Raw genomic sequence first — 18222 nt, 5'->3', positions numbered from 1 at the left:
TTTATCTTCCATATAATTTAGCGAGGGGGGGTCTTTGGTTTGTATGGAACATAACTGTTAAACAAGCTCTAGAAAATAGAGTTCATTGTAAGGATATTGAAGGGTCTCATAAATCTAGAAAAAAAATTAACAAGCAGGCCTTACAAAGGACAAAAAGGAAAACAGATTTAGAAATCTCTGTCTCTTTCTTCACCCCTGCTATTTCTGACCTATGGCCCCTCTGGCTTTATCTGTTTACTCACCCTACACATGAATCATTTGCTAGTGACCATCTTAGTCAAAGCGTGCAAGACCCTTCATTCAAACAACCACCACCAACTTTCCTCTGGATTTGTAAGTCAAGCTCTTCCCAGAGAGTATCTGATTAACCTAGCTGACTTTTGCAAATTAAGTCAGGGAAGTTAAAGGTCACTGGCCCTTAGATGTCCTCTAGTTAGATGTTCAACCATTGTGGTCCAATTCCCTGTGATGACAGCCATTGAGTCTGTGACCTCATGTTCACTCAGCAGGTGCTGGGACTGGGGCATTTTATTTCAAACAGGAGCACGAGCGGGATAGGCACCCTAAAGCTTATGCAGCACAATTCCCCCTACTTTCTAGATTTCTTTGGGCTGTGCATTAGGGACACCCTGAAAGAGAGAAAGAAACTCTTTTAAGGGATTGCTTCTAAACAACCAAAATCCAAACCCTGCCTACTTCCTCTCTGAAAATTGCTAATGTCTGGTCTAACTTATCACCAGGGAATAACTTAGATGTTGCAAACAATAGAACTCTTTGTATATTTGGAGAAAGAGGAGTTATGAGTAATACTTTGCCCTCCCCTGGATTTACACACATAATTATTCTCATAGTGGGGATATGTGAGAGACACACCTCATGCTAAAACTAAACTCCTGGGTTCCCATTTCACTTCTCATCCTGAAGGCCTGAGTCAACACTTTTTACTCTATGAAAGTTGATTTTATGACTTAAAAAAACACACAAAACTACACACAAAATTTAATTTTGTTCCTTCAAATGCTTTGAAATGCTTGTTTCTCTCCCTCACCCCCCAGTTTTATTGAGATATAATGATATATAACATTATGGAAGTTTAAGTTGTAAAACATTATTTGATATGTGCATATATTGCAGAATGATTACCACAATAAGTTTAGTTAAGAATTCATTACAATTTTTTCCTTGTGATTAGACCTTTTAAGATCTATTCTCTTAACAACTTTCAAATATATAACAGTGTTGTTAACTACAGTTGTCATGCTTTATGTGCCATCCCCAGAGCTTATTTATCTTATAACTGGAAATTTCTACCCTTTGACCACTTTCACCTAATTCCTTCCCCCACCCCCCTAAAATGCTTATTTCAACTATTAAGAAAATCTGAAAAAGTAACCTGGGCTAGCATTGTAAGTGAAAATTCATTCTTTCAACAAGCATTTTATTAAGCTCCTAGCATGTGCTAGTCATATTACAGGCACTGGAGATTCAGTTGGGAACAAAACAAAGTCCCTGCTCTCAAGGATCGCATCATATAGTTGCAGGAAGAAAGACAAATACATCACACACATAGCATACCCACACATGTAATGTCATCTAGTTATAAACATGAAAAAAAAAGCTAAATCTGTATAAAGAGGCAGAGAGTGATGAGGTGCTATTTTAGGTAGGTATGAAGACTGCTTTGTTAAGATTAACAGTGATCTTCCCTCTAGTCAAAATGAAGAGTCAATGCTCAGTTGTCATTTTTCTCAACCCATCTACACTGTTGACATAATTCACTTCATTTGCTTAACCTCAAGACACCACCATTTCCCCTCAGAGGCTGCTCTTTGCAGTCAGCTTTACTGGTCCCTCCTCTTCTCCTTACTTACTCTCTAACTGAAATAAAGTACTCCTGAGATGCCATTACTTCCAATTTTATACATCACCAGCCTGGCTCTCTTCTTTCAAGTCCAGACTTAGGTACCCACCTATCTACATGCCAACTCTACTTCCATGTATAATATATATGTCAAAAGTAACATATCTAAAACTTGGTTTAGATCGCCACAAAATATGCTCTCCATTTCCAATGTTCCCTTTCAGAGTCAGTGGTAACTCCTACCTTCCATTTGCTCACACCCAAAACCTTGGAGTTCTTGACTCCTCTTTTTTGTTTTCCCACATCCTGTATTCAATCTATCAGCAAATCTGTTAGTTTTACTTTTAGAATACATTTGGAATCAGATGCTTCTCATTACTTCCTTCCAAACTCTATAGTTCAAACCACCTTATTTGTAACCTGGATTATGACAACAGTCTCTTAAGAGGTCTTCCCATTTCTACCGATGCTCCCTTCCCACCACTATATCCGCAGTCAGTTCTCGCAAGAGTGACCATTTTCTTTAAACTTGAATCATATCGTATCATTTTTCTAATAAAATACCTCTCATTTCACCAGAATAAAATTTAGAATATATTTTGTGGTCTCTGAGGCCCTGTATGATCTGATATTACACTATCTCCTGGACCTTATCTTGTACTACTTTCTCCAGTTCACTATTTTTTAGTCACACTGGCCTCCTGTGACAGTTCTTAAAACATGTCAGACTCTTAGTTCAGAGCCTTTGTACATGCTGCTCCTTTAATCTGGAACACTCTTCTTCAGGTAGCTGTATAGATACCTCCCTCACTTCATTTGGATCTCGGTTCAAATGTCACCTTCTCAGAGAGGTCTTCTCTACACCGTGTAAATCTGTCTACAACAGTGAGTAGCACTGCTTTGCCCATCATTTCTTCCAGTGCCCTTACCACTGTGCATTATTTTTATGCTTATTGCTTAGTCCACCTGACATATTGTGTGTGTGTTTGCTCATGTGTGTGTGTAATTGTTTTTAATTGTTCTTTTTTTTCAATCATCAGTCTTTCCTCATTAGAATGTAAGGTGTGCAAGGGGAGAGACTGTTTTTTAAGTTATATTCCCAGTACCTGATATTTATATTTTTTCAATTGAATATATGCTTTCCAATAACCATCAATATAAGTAAAATAAAACTTCACTAATTTCGAGTAAATGGAAAGATGGCTAATCTAAGTACAAGATTCTTTTCTAATAATATTTACTTACAAATTCATGAATTTTCAATCAATAATGGAAAGACTTCCTTCTAGTACGGTTACATTTCTGCCAGCTTTGATGAGTGAAACTCATTTCTAATTACTATATTGGTTATGTATATGCAAATGTACTTTTAAAAGGCTTGACAAACTTTCTCCTAAATTGATTTACTAGGTCTCCTACAATTGGGTAGTACCTTTGTTAGATTACTGTCTTTTGCTATTGTTGTTGAAGTTGTTCTCAAAGCACTTCAAATGTAAACTTCAGCACATTTCAGGTCAAATACTTTGAAATTCTGACTTTAGAAAACCCAGACTACATAAAGTTTTACAGCATGAATATATATTGGATTTTCAAAACAATAGCACAAATATGACTATTTTAAATGTTAACATTTATGACTTGGCACCATTAACCTATTCATAATTTTAAAAATAATAATAAAATTAGAATTTAAATTATCTAGGAAAAACAGCTAATAATATTTTTCTCCAACGTGTGTGTCTGTGTATGTATATATTAGTTATATATAAATATTGACATATATGTATATATTAGTAATATTGAAATATCTCTGAGAGTAAGAACCGTGGTACTTAGCCTAGTGCCTCACATATTAGATGCCAATACATTTTTAAAATTTACTCAACAAAATTTGTTGAGCACCCTACTCTGTGCCCAGCAGTGGGATATGAGATATACAAATATAAATAAAACAAATATGAATAGATGTTTATTGAATCCAAAAATAATGATCACCCATAATCTTGCTAAATTTTATATAAAATATATCTTCTCCATATTAAACTTAGCATGTAATTCCATAAGTTATTGTTTGGTTCCTGATGGAAAAAAATTAAATTCATTCCTGAATGCATTTGGTATAACATATTTATATGTTCTTTGAGAAATAACTTTTCTAAATGAGTAAAACTGCCTTCTGAGAAAAACAAGGCGCAACAAAATTTCAAGAGCAATGCAAAAGATAAACAAATAAGAGTGCTTTAGTTTAAACCTCAAATAATAAAATCCATGATGACTAATATATTTCATAGTGCTTGTATAGTGAATAGGGTAGAACTTGACATGTTAGACGTGGATGTCATGGGAATGAACTCTAAGGTAATAAATCAAATTCTCATACACAGCCATGGCCCCACCAGGATTGGCTGTCAAGTCTGCAGGTTCTTCAGCACTAGGCTCTACTAGCTCAGGTGAGAATACTTGTAGGTCAGCCATAATGTCTACCATCACCTACTCAGAGCAAAGAGCATCCCTCAGAAGAGCCAAAACCAGGAGTTATTTAACTCTTAATATCAAAATGCTAGTAGTCATCCAAGAACTAAAAGAAAGTCTAAAATTTCAAAAGCAGACTATTCTGAAAACAAGACATAAAAATACAGTATCTTTACTTCATAAAAAAATGCATTTAGCAGAGTACTTAATAGCGCACTAAAATATTGCTCATTTACTATGATTTGCACCAATGGAGATAAGCTGTGACTTGGAGCATCTGGATGCATAGATGATGCTGAATTTTCAATATTTTTTTCCACACTTATTTATCTCCATAATTAGTTTTGATGAAGTCAACACTAAAATGAGTTTGTGTCTCCAATAGTGAGAGGAAGGAGCACCTTACACCTAAGTTTTTGCAAAGGTCATATGTGTACAATTCTCATATAAGACTTTGAGAACTTGAACGAAAGATGTAAATCTTTGAAACTTTTACTCTATAAATTTATGCATCATCTAGCACACTACCTTGTACAGAACAGGTGTTCAAAACACAACTGATAAATTAATAATTCATTTACAAAAAAATCAAAACTTGATGCTCATCGACTAAAAGAAATAAGAATATTTTTAGTCTGGTAGTCTGTTATATAACAGGTGCACTTTTGGATTTTACTTTTTGCACTAACATCTTAGATAATCTCTGTGTACTAATTTGGTAATACTAGCTAGCCTAAGAAGCATATCCCCAAATTTCAATGGAGAAACACAATACAAGATTATTTCTTTTTTCATGTAAAGTCTAAAGTAGATTTTCTTGTAGGTGAGCATCATTACTTTATGTGGTAATACAGGCACTTGGTTCTTTCCATTTGGCATTATGCCCTCCCTGGGCCCTAGAAGCCTCTGCATTCAGCTAAAGGATGGGAACCCAGAGGCTATAGAATGCTTGTCTACTGCTTAACTGCCTTGGCCTGAAAGTGATAAAACACTTCAGCCCACAGTCCATTGAGCAGAACACGTCACATGAATCCACTTAAATGCAAGCAGGTGCAGGCCAGGAAGTGGAATCCCTACCTGGGCAGATGTTTCCCAGAGAAAAATATACAAAGGAAGGGGAAATACAATTTTTTAGTAGACAGCAAGTTGTAGTTTGCCAAGGTTCTTTACTCTTCTTTTCCTTTCTTTTTCTTTATAAGCAGAGGACCTTATTAAAGTCATCATCCAAGAATTGCAAGTTCTTGAAAATGTAGATTCCAAGTATAAAGCAATCTTATGCAAGTATAATATAATCAAAGTCTGCCTGGGCAGTCTAACATGATTTAAAAAAAAAAAAAAAAAAAAAATGGCGGTAACAGACAGGACATCTGAAAAAAATATCTGAATAAAAAAGATGATTTGGCCAGTTCAGCAGGCAAGGTATGAGGACATAACTAGTCCGTAGTTAACATGCTGTTGTCTAGTTTTCCTGACAGTAGGGTCCAATTTCGTTTAAGAAGATGTAGCAGTATGGAACCATACACATGCGTTAAAGGAACCTGCTGATCATAAGATGTGTTGTAAAGTGATTATGATTCATAACTCTTTTTTCTACACATACCTCAGCTAGGAGGTGTCCTAGACTTGTAGCGGACTGAAGGGTGTGCCTCAAAGGTGTGCCTTTATTTCCTATCTGTATCATACAACTTTTTTATGGTGCTGACATTTCAAGTCTCTGATCTTGGTTCAAAGATATTTTTCCTAAACCTGAAAAGTGAGTCCAAAAAATGGTGGGAACTGCATCTTTGTTTGCCACATGTGGGAGAGAACATGGTGGGATTGGAAGTGAGCATCGTGGGGCATGGTTTCCTGGTCTCTCCTAAAGTAGGCCCTCTGCTTCACCCACAGGTCTTGACATCCCTGACTGGCTCTGTGCTCTTTGGCCAGGGACCAACTCCCCATGTCTGCCTTAGCAACTAGCTTTGCCATGCTCAGGAGACTGTTTCAACAACCCCCTTCCTTAGACGATACAGTGACCTCACAGAGCTCATATTTTTATGACAGTTCTATTGGACACTAGGCTTTATTGAAGGCAAGGACCATTTTTAAACACCTCCTCTTCCTTCCACACACACCCCACACATAAATTACCTACCACAGTATCTGGCATATAAAAGGAAAACAATACATATTTATTGAATGTACTGTCTGCCTAATTACCACACACTGTCCTGGGGTTGTAAATTGGGCATCGGAGTCTTGGAGCCAGTGGCAGCCTCCCTGAGCCAGTGGGACACACCCTGCATGGTCTCCCTTCAAGACAGGCCTCCACAGAGGTTCATCTGCCTTCTAGAGTGAGCTCCTATTCCTCGCAGGCCACTCTGCTCAAGTTATACTCCAACGCCATCAGTCAATCCCAACGATTTATCAAGTTTGAACTTTAATGTAAAGCCTGCGGGGAAAACACTTATTCAGGTTCCATCTCCTAGCTTCCTGAATCTCTTCTTAGGCCTTTTACTGGGTTCATGGTCCAATTCAGACAACAGGAAAAATCGGATATTGAAAGAATTTGGAAATAAAACAGGAAGGGTGAAGGGTGAGAAATTTATTCAGCTCTTTTCATTATTCCCAAAGACGCTCCAACCCCCTTGCCAGTCCTTGGTACTGAGGTTGGTAGCAGACAGGGGCTGTGCGGACGTGACCTCCTGGCAGAGGGAGACCCATTCTTCATTCTGTGGCGAGGCAGTAAGTCAGAAGGAGAGTTTGGGCCACCGTCACCCTCTGGCCTCCGCCTTGAATTCCCTTTTTGCCCTCATTACAACGGGAGGAACCAGAGTATGGATCCACCTAGGGCTTCAGGGTCCTGCAAGCATTGGGAGCATCAAATAGGTGTCCGGTAATTGGAAAAGCAGGGAAGGGAGCTGTGGTCCCGACCAGTGGCTGCGTGCGCGTGGGCAAATAGGGAAACGGCGCCCCTCTCCGGAGTTTCTCCCGCCCCCTCATTTCTTTCAGGAGTCCAGCAGGGCTGTCCCCGGTGACTCAGAGTTGCCCCGGGGTCATTTGGACTCCCGTCCCATCCTCATCGTATAGCCCGCTCCCGCATCCCAGAGTGCCCCGCACATTCCGCCACGTCCCCGGCCCGCGACGCTCAGGAGTGGCCCGCTCCTCGGAAGGTATGGAGGCAGGGGTAGGAAACATTAATAAGCACCACACCGCCCACACGAAAGCCCCAATAGCAAAAACAACTGTACACGCATCACAGGCGGAGCACGGCTCCCCCAGGTAAGCTGTTTATTCGTCACCGTCTTGGCGATTCTCCCTGGGCAGCTGCGGCAGCGACAGCAGCTGTGCCGCGGGCCGCGGAACTCCCCGCGCTCTTCCTTCCTCCGCCCTCTCTCCGTCGCTTCTCACTGCCCCCCTTCCCTCCTCTTCTTCCCTCCTCCCTTCTTGCCCTCTCGCAGGCCACGCACACACCCGGAGATACTCTCCGCACTTGGCGCCTCACACTGCGGCTTAACCCAGCCGGCAAGGCACGGTGGCCAAAGCGGCGCGGGGGTGTGTGCGGGATCCAGGGGCGGAAGCCCAGTGGGCCTGGGGTGGCCTGGTAGAGCCCCTCTCCTCCCAGCCGCGACCCCTGCCTATTTTCCTTCTGTAATCCCGGCCTGCCAGCAACAGTGACACCTGAGCAGGGACTGGGGCAGGCCCGCTGGACTGGCAGCTGGGAGAAAACAGAGCGGGGGGCGGGGTCCGCGAGGAGGAGCGGGAGGCGGGCGGAACCCCGGTGCTGCCACCTGGTAGAGAGTGACGTGCCTGCCAGCCAATAAACGCCCGTAGCTCCGACGTCGGGGCGGGGAGCCGGGAGCCAGGGGCGGGCTCCGCAGGGAGGAGGAGGCTGCCGGAGCGCTAGAGGCGGGGGCCTGGAGGAGGAAGGGGAGGAGGCGGAGGCGGGCGCGGTGGCGGCGGCCGAGGCGGCGGCGGCGGAGGAGGGTAGCTTGCGCCCCGGACTGTGTCTGCCGAGCTCCGCGGCTGTGTCTGTGTGAGTAAAGGAGCGGCGCGGGGAGGCAAAGGCAAGCGCGGGCGAGCGCGGCGGCGGGACGTCTCCGGCGGCCGCGGATCAGCGGCGGCGCCCAGTGTGGGAAGCGGCGGTAGCAGCAGAAGCAGCAGCAGCAGCAACAGCAGCAGTAGCAGCAGCAGCAGCAGCAGCAGGACCGGCGCCTCTCCGCCGCCGGGGACGCCGAGGCGCGGCTGGTGGCACTGACATCGGCGGCCCTGCCTCTCCTCTCTCGCCCCCGGCCCTCCCCATGTGATCGGTCTTAATCCCGGCAGTGTGCGCGCGTGGGGCTCCATTCCGCGGTGCCGGGTCTCCGAGCCAGGGTGGGTGCTCGTGTGTGCGCTTGTCCTCCCCATCCCCCTTCCCCAAGAATAAAAGAAGAACCAAGAGGCGCGCTTAGAAAATAAATAAATAACCACCACACACGCGTGCCCGGAGCAGAGTCGGCGGGGCTGGCGGCGGCGGAGGAGGAGTGAAGGCGGCGGCGGCGGAGGAGGAGGGACGCGCCGAGAAGGCAGTAACTTTAAAGCCAGCTCAGAGCCCAGACCTCCAGCCGAGCGGTTTGCAGCGCGGCGGCGGCGTTTAGTGTCTGGCCCGCCGGTCTGGTCGGGGTGTACAGTAGGACGGACGAGCAGCGCCTCGTTGTCTCCCGGCGGCTGGAGATGTCCGAGCCCAAGGCAATTGATCCCAAGTTGTCGACGACCGACAGGGTGGTGAAAGGTAAGCGGCGCGCCGCGGTCGCCGGGGTGCACCGTGTGCCGCAGGCACCCGGGCGGTTCGCCTCCCCTCCCCCGCCCCGGGTTCTCTCCGCGCTCCAGCCACGGACCTTCTAGGATATTGTGCAACCCTCGCACCCCCTCCCTCCCGCGCCCTTCCCCCACGCCGCCCACCCAGCCCTACTTGGGGCATTTTTATTTATGGGGGCGTCAGTTGGCAAATGGCTGAGCCTCGGGGAGGCGGCTGCGGGGGTGGCGGGGGCGGGAGGGGGCGCCCGGGGGGTGGTTGCTGGCTGGGTGTAGCTGCTGTGACAGAAATAGGAAGTGGGTGGCTGCTCGCAGGCTTGCATGGGATCGGGTTTATGGTTTTCTTTTGCAGAGGGAGGGGTGATTTATGGCTTTTAAAAAATTAATATGGCATTTTTATGTGGTGGAGGCTTTCCACCGACTGCTTGGCTCGGGCAGGGTTCTCTCGGTGCTCCATTGCAGCAATTCCCTTCGCGCCCCCTCCCCCTTCCCCTGGAAGGGCCTGCACAGGACTCGCGAGAGAGCGGGAGAGCGTGGGGGGAGCCCTGCACTGCCTTCCGCGTGGGGCGGGGGCGGCCACAGGCGGAGGGGGTAGCGGAGGGGACACGCTGGGGGCGAGGGAGGCCGGGAACGACCCGAGAGCCCTGCCGCCGCCTCCCCGGGATTCCCCTGCAGGCCCTGAGAAAAACACGAAAAGCAGTTCTCCAATCTCTCTCGCCACCCCCAGCCTTCCCCCGCCGACCTGTCATTGCTCTTGAGTAGTTCCCTGCTGGAGCACACCTCCCCAGTCGTGAACTTGCCACGCTTGTTTCCCTGTGCCCCTGGCATCCCCCCCTTTATTAATGGGCTATTTGATTCTCCCCGGGCCGGGTAGGTTATACTCCTGGCGGGGATGGCTCTGGGATTTCTGGCGAAGAGAAACCAGGATGATGAGTGGGACGAGGACGCGGATAGACAGTGGTCTCTTTCTCTGGCACGGGGGAATCCGCCGTCCTTATTGTATTTCGTGGTGGACTCCAGGAGGAACCATCCTACGAATCCTGGAAGGATGACAGCAGATCCGCCAGGATTAAGTAGTACCCCTCATTCCTGGGATCAGGACACTGGGGCAGAGCAGAGCTGGGCATGGACTAGGCGCAGAGCTGGCCTTCGAAATTGGAAACCACGCTGGCTGGCTGGTGTGTGTGTTTTCTGTAGAATACAGATATTATCTAATGTGGCCAGAGCAAGCAAGTAGAGTGCAAGGCAGTGAAGTCTTTTGCATCATGAGCCTTTAGGTGAAGTAACCCAGCAGCCTAAGGACCATGATAACAGAAGTCATTCTGGGGCTTCTGAACTGTTCATTGTTCTATTCAGGTTTGCTCAGTTTTTAAAGTGTGTGTGTGTGTGTGTGTGTGTGTGTGTATGTGTGTGTGTGTGTGTGTGTGTGTGTGTGTGTGTTGCGTGGTGATGGGGGAAATGTGGTCTCCTTTTTAAGAAAGAGAATAAAATATTTTGTTTTGGTTGTATTAGAATCGGTCCAGCTTCAGTGCAGTCAGTATTCATAGACCCATCAAAACAAGGAGAACATATCTCTGCAAAAGTGACTGGAAATAGGACTACAGATGCACAGCTGTTTTTTCTGCAGGCATGGGCCCTTTTGTAAACAGTCAATTCATATTCATTCCAAAGAACTAGATTTATATTAAAGTATTCTGTTAACACAATAAAAAATTAAGACCCTTTACTGAAATTACCAGAATAACAAATCTCTCCCTAATGTGTGAAGTTTAGGGTGTAACTCTAATCTGTAGGTTAAGATCACCTATTTTCAAAACAATTAATGTAAAGCTTACAATTCAAATGATAGCAGTAAGTGTGTCAGCAATTAAAAAACACTCGTGCACACACGAAACTAGGTTCTCTGTTTTAAATCACAAAATTATGGGTTCTCACTGTAAATATAAAATTGTCATCAAGTGAAGAATGTAAAAGTGACTGTTCACACATTCAGGCTTGCAGTCTTTACCATTTAATGTGAAAGAGCCCATTGAACCATTCCTTGGCTATTTCGTCTTACTTTTTTTGACAATGCTATGTTATACCATGTTTCCACGAAAATAAGACCTAGCCGGACAATTAGCTCTGTTGCGTCTTTTGGAGCAAAAATTAATATAAGACCTGGTCTTATATGGTATTATATTATATAAGACCCTGTCTTATATTAAAATAAGACCCTGTCTTATATTAATTTTTGCTTCAAAAGACGCATTCAGCTGATTATCCGGCTAGGTCTTATTTTCGGGAAAACACGATATATATTATTATAAATGGTTTTACATTGTAAGTACATACACCTATCCATAATTCCAAAAATTCGGTTTACATATTATTGCAGAATTGAAATGCAAATGTGAGTAATAGGCTCAAAATAGGAAAAGTTAATTTTGCATTTGTTTTGATAGGGTGATGTGAAATTTTGAATGTGAAATTTCTTTTCTAGAAAAAAGTTTTAATGAATCCTGATTTTTAAGGTGGACAACTGTCGCTATTTTTCTCCTTTCTTGTAGACTTTATATTGTTGGGTTAAAAGCTTTATCAAGTATTGGATTCAACATTTTGTCATACATATAATTTTTACGATTAATTATTTGAGGTGATAATCTATTTTGATGATCAGTCTACTCTGAAATGGTTCCCTTTGAATATGTATACACATGCTTAGTGAGTAGAAACTACATGTATGATGACTGGGAAACATTAACAATTTTTCATATTTATAAAAATAAGAAGACATTTTATGAAACCATGACTTACTCTAATTTTGCTAGAACTTCATCTCAGTGCTCTGAGATTGACTTATTCTTCAATGTAGGAAAGGGATTATCCTTGCAGAAATTTCTGTGCTCCGGAAGCTTTCTTTGTTTTTACCACGTACCCCACGTACCGATAGGTATTTGCTTATATAGAGGAGTGAGAGGTGTTTGGATCATTATTGGCATGGCGTGCCGTTTGTTTACAGTTACCTTCATTAGTATGATCTGGTTTTTGTTGTATAACAAATTGCTGTTTACAAATAAAGCTGTGCTTGTGGTTTGTAGTAAATACGATGATGTGGACGCTTTTCTGACATGTACTTCCAGAGTGCAACTTTAGAAAGGTAGGTTGAGTTTGTTTCAGCTAACCAATGTTTCATGTTTGCAGCTTCTTCTAGAGTGTGTTTAGAGATCCTCATCAGTTTTCTAAACCTTAAAAATGAAAGGAAATGAGTGGCAGTATTGGAGATGGAAAGGACTCATTTAGATTAACCTCAGAAAAAGTTACTTCATTTAGTAAAACTAGTACTTTTTCATTTTGACTGTTCTTGGATAAAAATAATGGAAAGTATAAAAATTCAGAGAAAACATCTTGGTAATGCCATTTGTTGGAAATCATAATAATTTGATCCATTTACTGTTTTACATTTTAAAAAAAGAAACATTGCATAATATAAGGCCAAAGACCAAGGGCAATAAATAGAAGAATAACTATTTCTCCCCTCCCCCACAACACAGAGGATGGTCTGGTTTTTCTCTGCAGTGGTGCTTCACAGGCCTTGTTCCAAACTTTGGCTTCTCTTCATTTCTCCCTGCCTGTTCCTGCCTTTAACTCCTGGTCTGGCCCTAACATTCCCTACTGGCTATAGAATTTTGGTACATAACAGTTAAATACTTGGAGGAAATAAAACTGTATGTGGTCAGGTGTGTCACATTGTTACATCTCTTGCCTTTTCCCTCTGTTCTCATCTCCAAGTATTTCGTAATGGGCCTTTTACCTTCAACTGAACTGATTTTAATGGTAGGAATTCCAGATACCATGGCAGGTTGTTAAGAGTAAATTCCTGGGAAGAGTTTTGGGGAATTTGTCAAAAACTCTATGTAGGGCACTTTTGTGCTTTGTGTCAGGTTGCTTGTGGCTGCGGGGAATCCCCCAAAATAAGCTGTCTTTCTGTGTATTGTCAGCTTATGTACTATTTGTGTAGACAAAGTACACATAGGGTGTTCTAAAAAGATATCTAAGATCATATAAGCAAGAAGATGGTAGCTAAGTAAAAATTAAGTAAATCAGGATTCAAGCCACCAGTCTTTCTAGCTGAATGGGACTGGTAATACTACTTAAAAAGAAAACAGAAATATGAAGTGTTAAATAATAACATTTCTTTGCGGTTGTCAGGAAGCGCTTATTGTGAATTTATTTTACTGGCGTTTGTTACCATCAGTTGAGTTATTCCATGTATCTGGTTTTCCATTCGAGTATAGTAAAACCTCGTTAATTCAGTGTCATTAATTGAAACTTACTATGATTAAATGTCAGAGTTTCCTGGCTGAAGATTTTATCCCTGTGGATGTGAAGAAAGGGGTCTAAACAACACCATTTAGTCATGGTTAATATACTTGAGAACAAATTCTTTTCTGGACTTAGTGAACAGTGTGCAAACTAATGCTGTTCATTACAAATTAGATTGGTTTATTCATTACTATAAAGTAAATATAAGTACAATATTTTCAAAACATCCTGTAGACTTAGGGCTTAAGGCAACAGTTGAGACTGGGAATCAGGGAAATTCCAATGATTCCAAAATGCCATCAATTAGAAGAATTATCATTTAAAAAATAATAGCTTTTTGGAGATGGTGGGGAAGAACCTTTACTTTAAATGAACAGTCTATTTTAAGACATCGAGTTAAAAGGTTACAAAAGTAATACCTTGGAATCTAAAAGTTACTCTAAAATTTGTTTATATTAGTTTAAAAATATGCCTTTTTAAATATACTTGTGTCTCTATGAACTATTTTTATTTGTAATTTTAGAGATAGGAAATATGACTCGGATAGACTGTGCTTTGTAACTTTTATAATTGGCCTTTTATGCTTTTCCTTATCTTTTTTGTGTCAGCCGTGTGTAAAGTTGAAACTAATTATGAATCCAAATAAAGAACCCATTTAGAGTGACCTCATTGGAAAACGGCATTTTTCTAGACATACTCTCCTTTTAGCAAATCCAGCTAAATTACCATTTTGAAAGTTTTGTGAAGATTTTGAACACTTCTAGAACCATAAAGAAGGATGATGATTCATGATATGGAACTTTGATAAATACTCAAAAATCATTTTGTCAGTTTTTTCAGCAACTTTATTCTCTTGCTAATCAAGAGGTTATATACGAGTATAATGAGATTTTGAATTACAACTTTCTGTAATTCCACTGATACATATAATGTCATAGGCTACATTTTCCCGTATGTAAAAGGGCAATAATTGCATTCGTTGTCACTTGTGAGAACCATGGGATCCTCAAGTGGGATTTGAGGGCCTAAATGGTTACACTTGGGTCACTTACCTGGCAATGGAAGTTCAGTCACTGCAGACACAGAATTACAAATGACAACATGTGAATGTATTTTTAGGGTCATTCAAGAATAGTCAGAACCATTAATATTGAAATCCATGAATACTTTGTCTACAGCAGTAGATCATGGTGACACTTATTTTGTAGTTGAAAAAATGGAGACAGAATAGATAGAGTGGTCGGTTACAGGTGGGACTGCAGGTAAGTGTAAGTAAACTTTTTCCTTTAGGAAAGATGCTCATTTCTCTTGAAAATCTGTCTGAAGCTGTTACTTCTTTTGGTATATTTAAGATGCCACACTTTTTTGTTTTGTTTGCTTTATTAGAAGTTTTTTACCTGTATTCAGCAGAAGTATAAATTCTGATGATAAATATTATAATCTGGTTTGATCTTGGCACGAGGTTTACCAAAGGAAAACTGTTAAGCATTGTTTTCAGGTAAATATATACACAGAAATAGAAATAGCATACTTTTTTGCTAAGGAGTGTTATTTATTTACTATTTTTGGAAGGGTGTTATTGTAAGCCTCTTTGCCTGAACTACAGATAATGACCCATACTATTGCTCTGGTTTGAGCATTGTGTTAATTTCTAAAGACAGCTCAAGCAAAAATACCAGCCATTTCTTCTTAGGTATTTCACTCCTTTTTAAAAATACAATCATCAGGTGGGAATGATGTAGGTCCTGAAACAGAATTTTGGTTTATAAACCACTCGTATGTCTTTAGTACTCCTGACATTTGAAGGGCTTTTAACCCTTTTTATTCTAGAATATTTTCATCTCCTGTATTCGTACACGCTATATTCGTTGATAAGCCATTAGTTACATTTCATATAAGAAGTCAGATACGACATTTCGTATTCCTCATGGTTAGGTGTTCTGAATTATGGCTTAAATCAGATGGACTATCAACTTGAGGACCTAGACCTAGTGCTGGGATCTCAAATCCATTTCACAAATGTGCACTCAGGTAGTTGAAGTCTTAGATGTTAAAAAAATAGAAACTCTGAGGAAGCAGTAATTAGTTGTTAAAGTGCTGCATTTTTGAAATTAGATGTGTTCTTGTTGAGACCATAGAGAGGAATAGAACTTTGTTTTTCTTTTTCTTTTTTTTTTTCCACCCCCCTAATCCATGCTTTTGCCTTACAGCAAAATATAACTATTTTTAAAAAATGGTCTATCTGACTTTCTGTGAACTTCTTTCTGTCTCTTGCAACTGGAAATTCTGCACATGTCTGCAAAGAGCAAAACAAGTAGATCAGAGATTTATGTTAATAGCTGCCTCCAGATTATGACATAGCATTTTACAATGTTTGTCAATTTCAGGTACTTTCTACAGTTATGAAACCAGAAGAATGATGGTTGATGTTCAAAGAGAGACTTTTATTCATATGGAGCTAAATTAAAAAGAAAAAAATTAATCAGCTCTAAGATTCTAATGCTTAAAGAGTCTGTTTCCATAATGACTATATAACCCTAACTTTTCTTTTTTTGGGAGGAGCTACTACTTCTTATTTAAAATGTTGGTTAGCTGTCTCTATGTAGCATTAGAATATTTTGGAAATTCTAATATGTCAGTGTCTGAACTATGTCTCCCAGGTAGCTGCATATACTTGGAAGTTATTTAACATCATTTGCTAATACGTGTATTCAAAGTTTTAGTTTGGGAAATACGGTCATTGAACTAGTGACACCTAGCTCAATGCTTTGCTTATTATGTCCTGAATAAATTCCTGTTGAATGATCTGGGCATTGCAAAATTCTTATGTGCCCCCTGAAGCAATAAATGGAGGACAATTATATGTTTATTTTGAGTGTCTTATATTAAGTTCAGATTCTTTGTAAATGGTTCTGTATGGTGACTGGTTAATTGGACTGTTTCCATCTCCAGCCATATCAAGGATTGGAGTATGAGAAGGCGGCCTTAAGAAGGTGACACAATTAGATTGAAAGCAGTTTTGTTGTTTGGTCATTTGGACAGGCTTTGTGCCAGCTGAGTTTAAAAGGCTAAATACTTTTCAACTTAGCATATTAGCTTGAACTTGAAAGCTTTCTTTCAGTTTTTGTTGTATTTCCCCTTATGCTGATCAGTTTCTGACAAGTGAAAAAAAGATATGTTAATCACTCAGTGTTTGATTTATTGGGTGATTTATATATTTTAATTATCGCCCTCACTTGCACTGAAGAGAAAAATGACCTGGCCAATTGCATTAAACAAACAAACAAACAAGTAAAACCGTCTTCCTTTGTTTACATCTCAATTTATCATTTTTCTGTAATGCTGTTGTAATCCAGAAATGCAACCTTCTCCAACATAGCCTCCTGCTCTCCTCAGGCCCCCAAAATGTCATTGGGTGCTATCCAGTGGGAAGATATATGGGCTATGAGAAATTTTTAAAAAGTGGCATCAATTCTGCTGACTCCTTATATTCGCCTAAGTGGGCTTTAAGCCATCCCTTGATATTTCTTTTTAAATATCATGTAAGCTATTCCATTTTATCAAATTAAAAGCACAATAAATTCTCTTAAAATGACAGAACCTGAGTCAGGACTTCAAGTTTCTTTTATTAGTTTTCTTTTACAAAGGAATTATAATTTTTTAAATTAAACCTGACATTGTTGGTCTGTTATGCATATTTAATGCTAATAAATTAAAGTACACTCATACTTTCTCTGTGTGGGTCTGATTATTGGCATGATAACAGTTCTCATTATTCAATTCTCATTATTCAAGCTTCAGTTCAAGTGTCACCTCCTCTGGGACTCACATCTCCTGAGACCTTCAACTGGATGGAGTAAAGGGACTCAACCTCTTCATTCTTGCGGAGGGCACCTTGAATAAAGCATGTTGCTGTGTTGTTGTTTACCTGTCTGCCTCCCCTTCCCAGGAAATAGAGACCCCAGGAGAGTGGGGCCTGGTTCCATGTATCTTTTTATCTTTAGCCCTAGCACAGTGCCTAGTGTAGAATAGGCATTTGAAACATGGTTGTGAAATGAATGAAATAACAGATAAAGGATAAGAGGGATTTAAATTTCTAAATTATAGGGTTATTTTCTTTGAAATTTTGTGGATCTTAAATCATGGGCAGCTCACAGACATCTGATGCATTTCTTGATTTGTGCTAATCACACAGAAGGGTTTTTTCATATGAGTTTTGGAATGCTCTGTTTCATTAATTGGTATTATGTTTTCTGCCTAATAGCCAGTCTGCAGAAGCTTAACTGGCAGAAGTGGCTTGCTCATGGAGTGCATGGTTTTCAGTGGGTCTTTGTCAAAGGGTGTGTACCTCGGTCTTCTCAAAGGTGGGTGATAGTGGTTTTTTTCTTACGAAGATTGGTGGTGACACCGGGTTGGGGGAGAGTTCTTGTTAGAAGCATCTGGGAGACCTCGGTTAGATTTCACAATTCTGTTGCTTACTTGGAGAAATGTGCACATGCAAATGAATGAAAGTAAATACATTTAGGAATCAGAACAGAAACATAAAACATACTGCATGCCCAGCTATGAGATATCTGTGGAATGCTAATCAAAAATCTTCAGGCTCATCTCATGAGTACAGGCTGCTTGTGAGTCAGCTTTTTTCATGGCACGTCTACATGGTGAATATTTTGAGAAAAGCCAGTCCTGGGATCCACATCAACAGAGAGGGAGTCTGGTAAGGCACCTGCTCTCAGCTTGGTTCTTCCAGAGAACCCCTGGACCTGCACGAGCCCAGACATGGTCATACGTGATGGCCCCCATTAAAGCAG

At 41.3% G+C, this 18222-nt stretch overlaps 1 protein-coding gene across 4 annotated transcripts in view; it reads left to right on the top strand.

The window, feature by feature from the left end:
• Positions 1-8768: 8768 nt before the first annotated feature.
• The window catches only part of PPP3CA (protein phosphatase 3 catalytic subunit alpha), a 296940-nt gene continuing 287486 nt past the window's right edge, over positions 8769-18222 (top strand). For 2 of the 4 annotated variants that reach the window (XM_019757674.3, XM_019757673.3), the window contains exon 1: positions 8769-9083. In XM_019757674.3, coding sequence (XP_019613233.1) covers positions 9026-9083 — 58 coding nt within the window. In that variant the 5' untranslated portion in view covers positions 8769-9025. Of the gene's footprint in view, positions 9084-9983; positions 10285-18222 lie in introns of those variants that run through there. The other 2 variants (XM_088792193.1, XM_088792192.1) reach the window with 1 other exon arrangement.

This window comes from Rhinolophus sinicus, chromosome 1 (assembly GCF_057876585.1).
Source record: "Rhinolophus sinicus isolate RSI-liver-muscle chromosome 1, RSI-T2T, whole genome shotgun sequence".
NCBI classification, from domain to species: Eukaryota; Metazoa; Chordata; class Mammalia; order Chiroptera; family Rhinolophidae; genus Rhinolophus; species Rhinolophus sinicus.
This window is presented reverse-complemented; position numbering and strand designations above follow the sequence as displayed.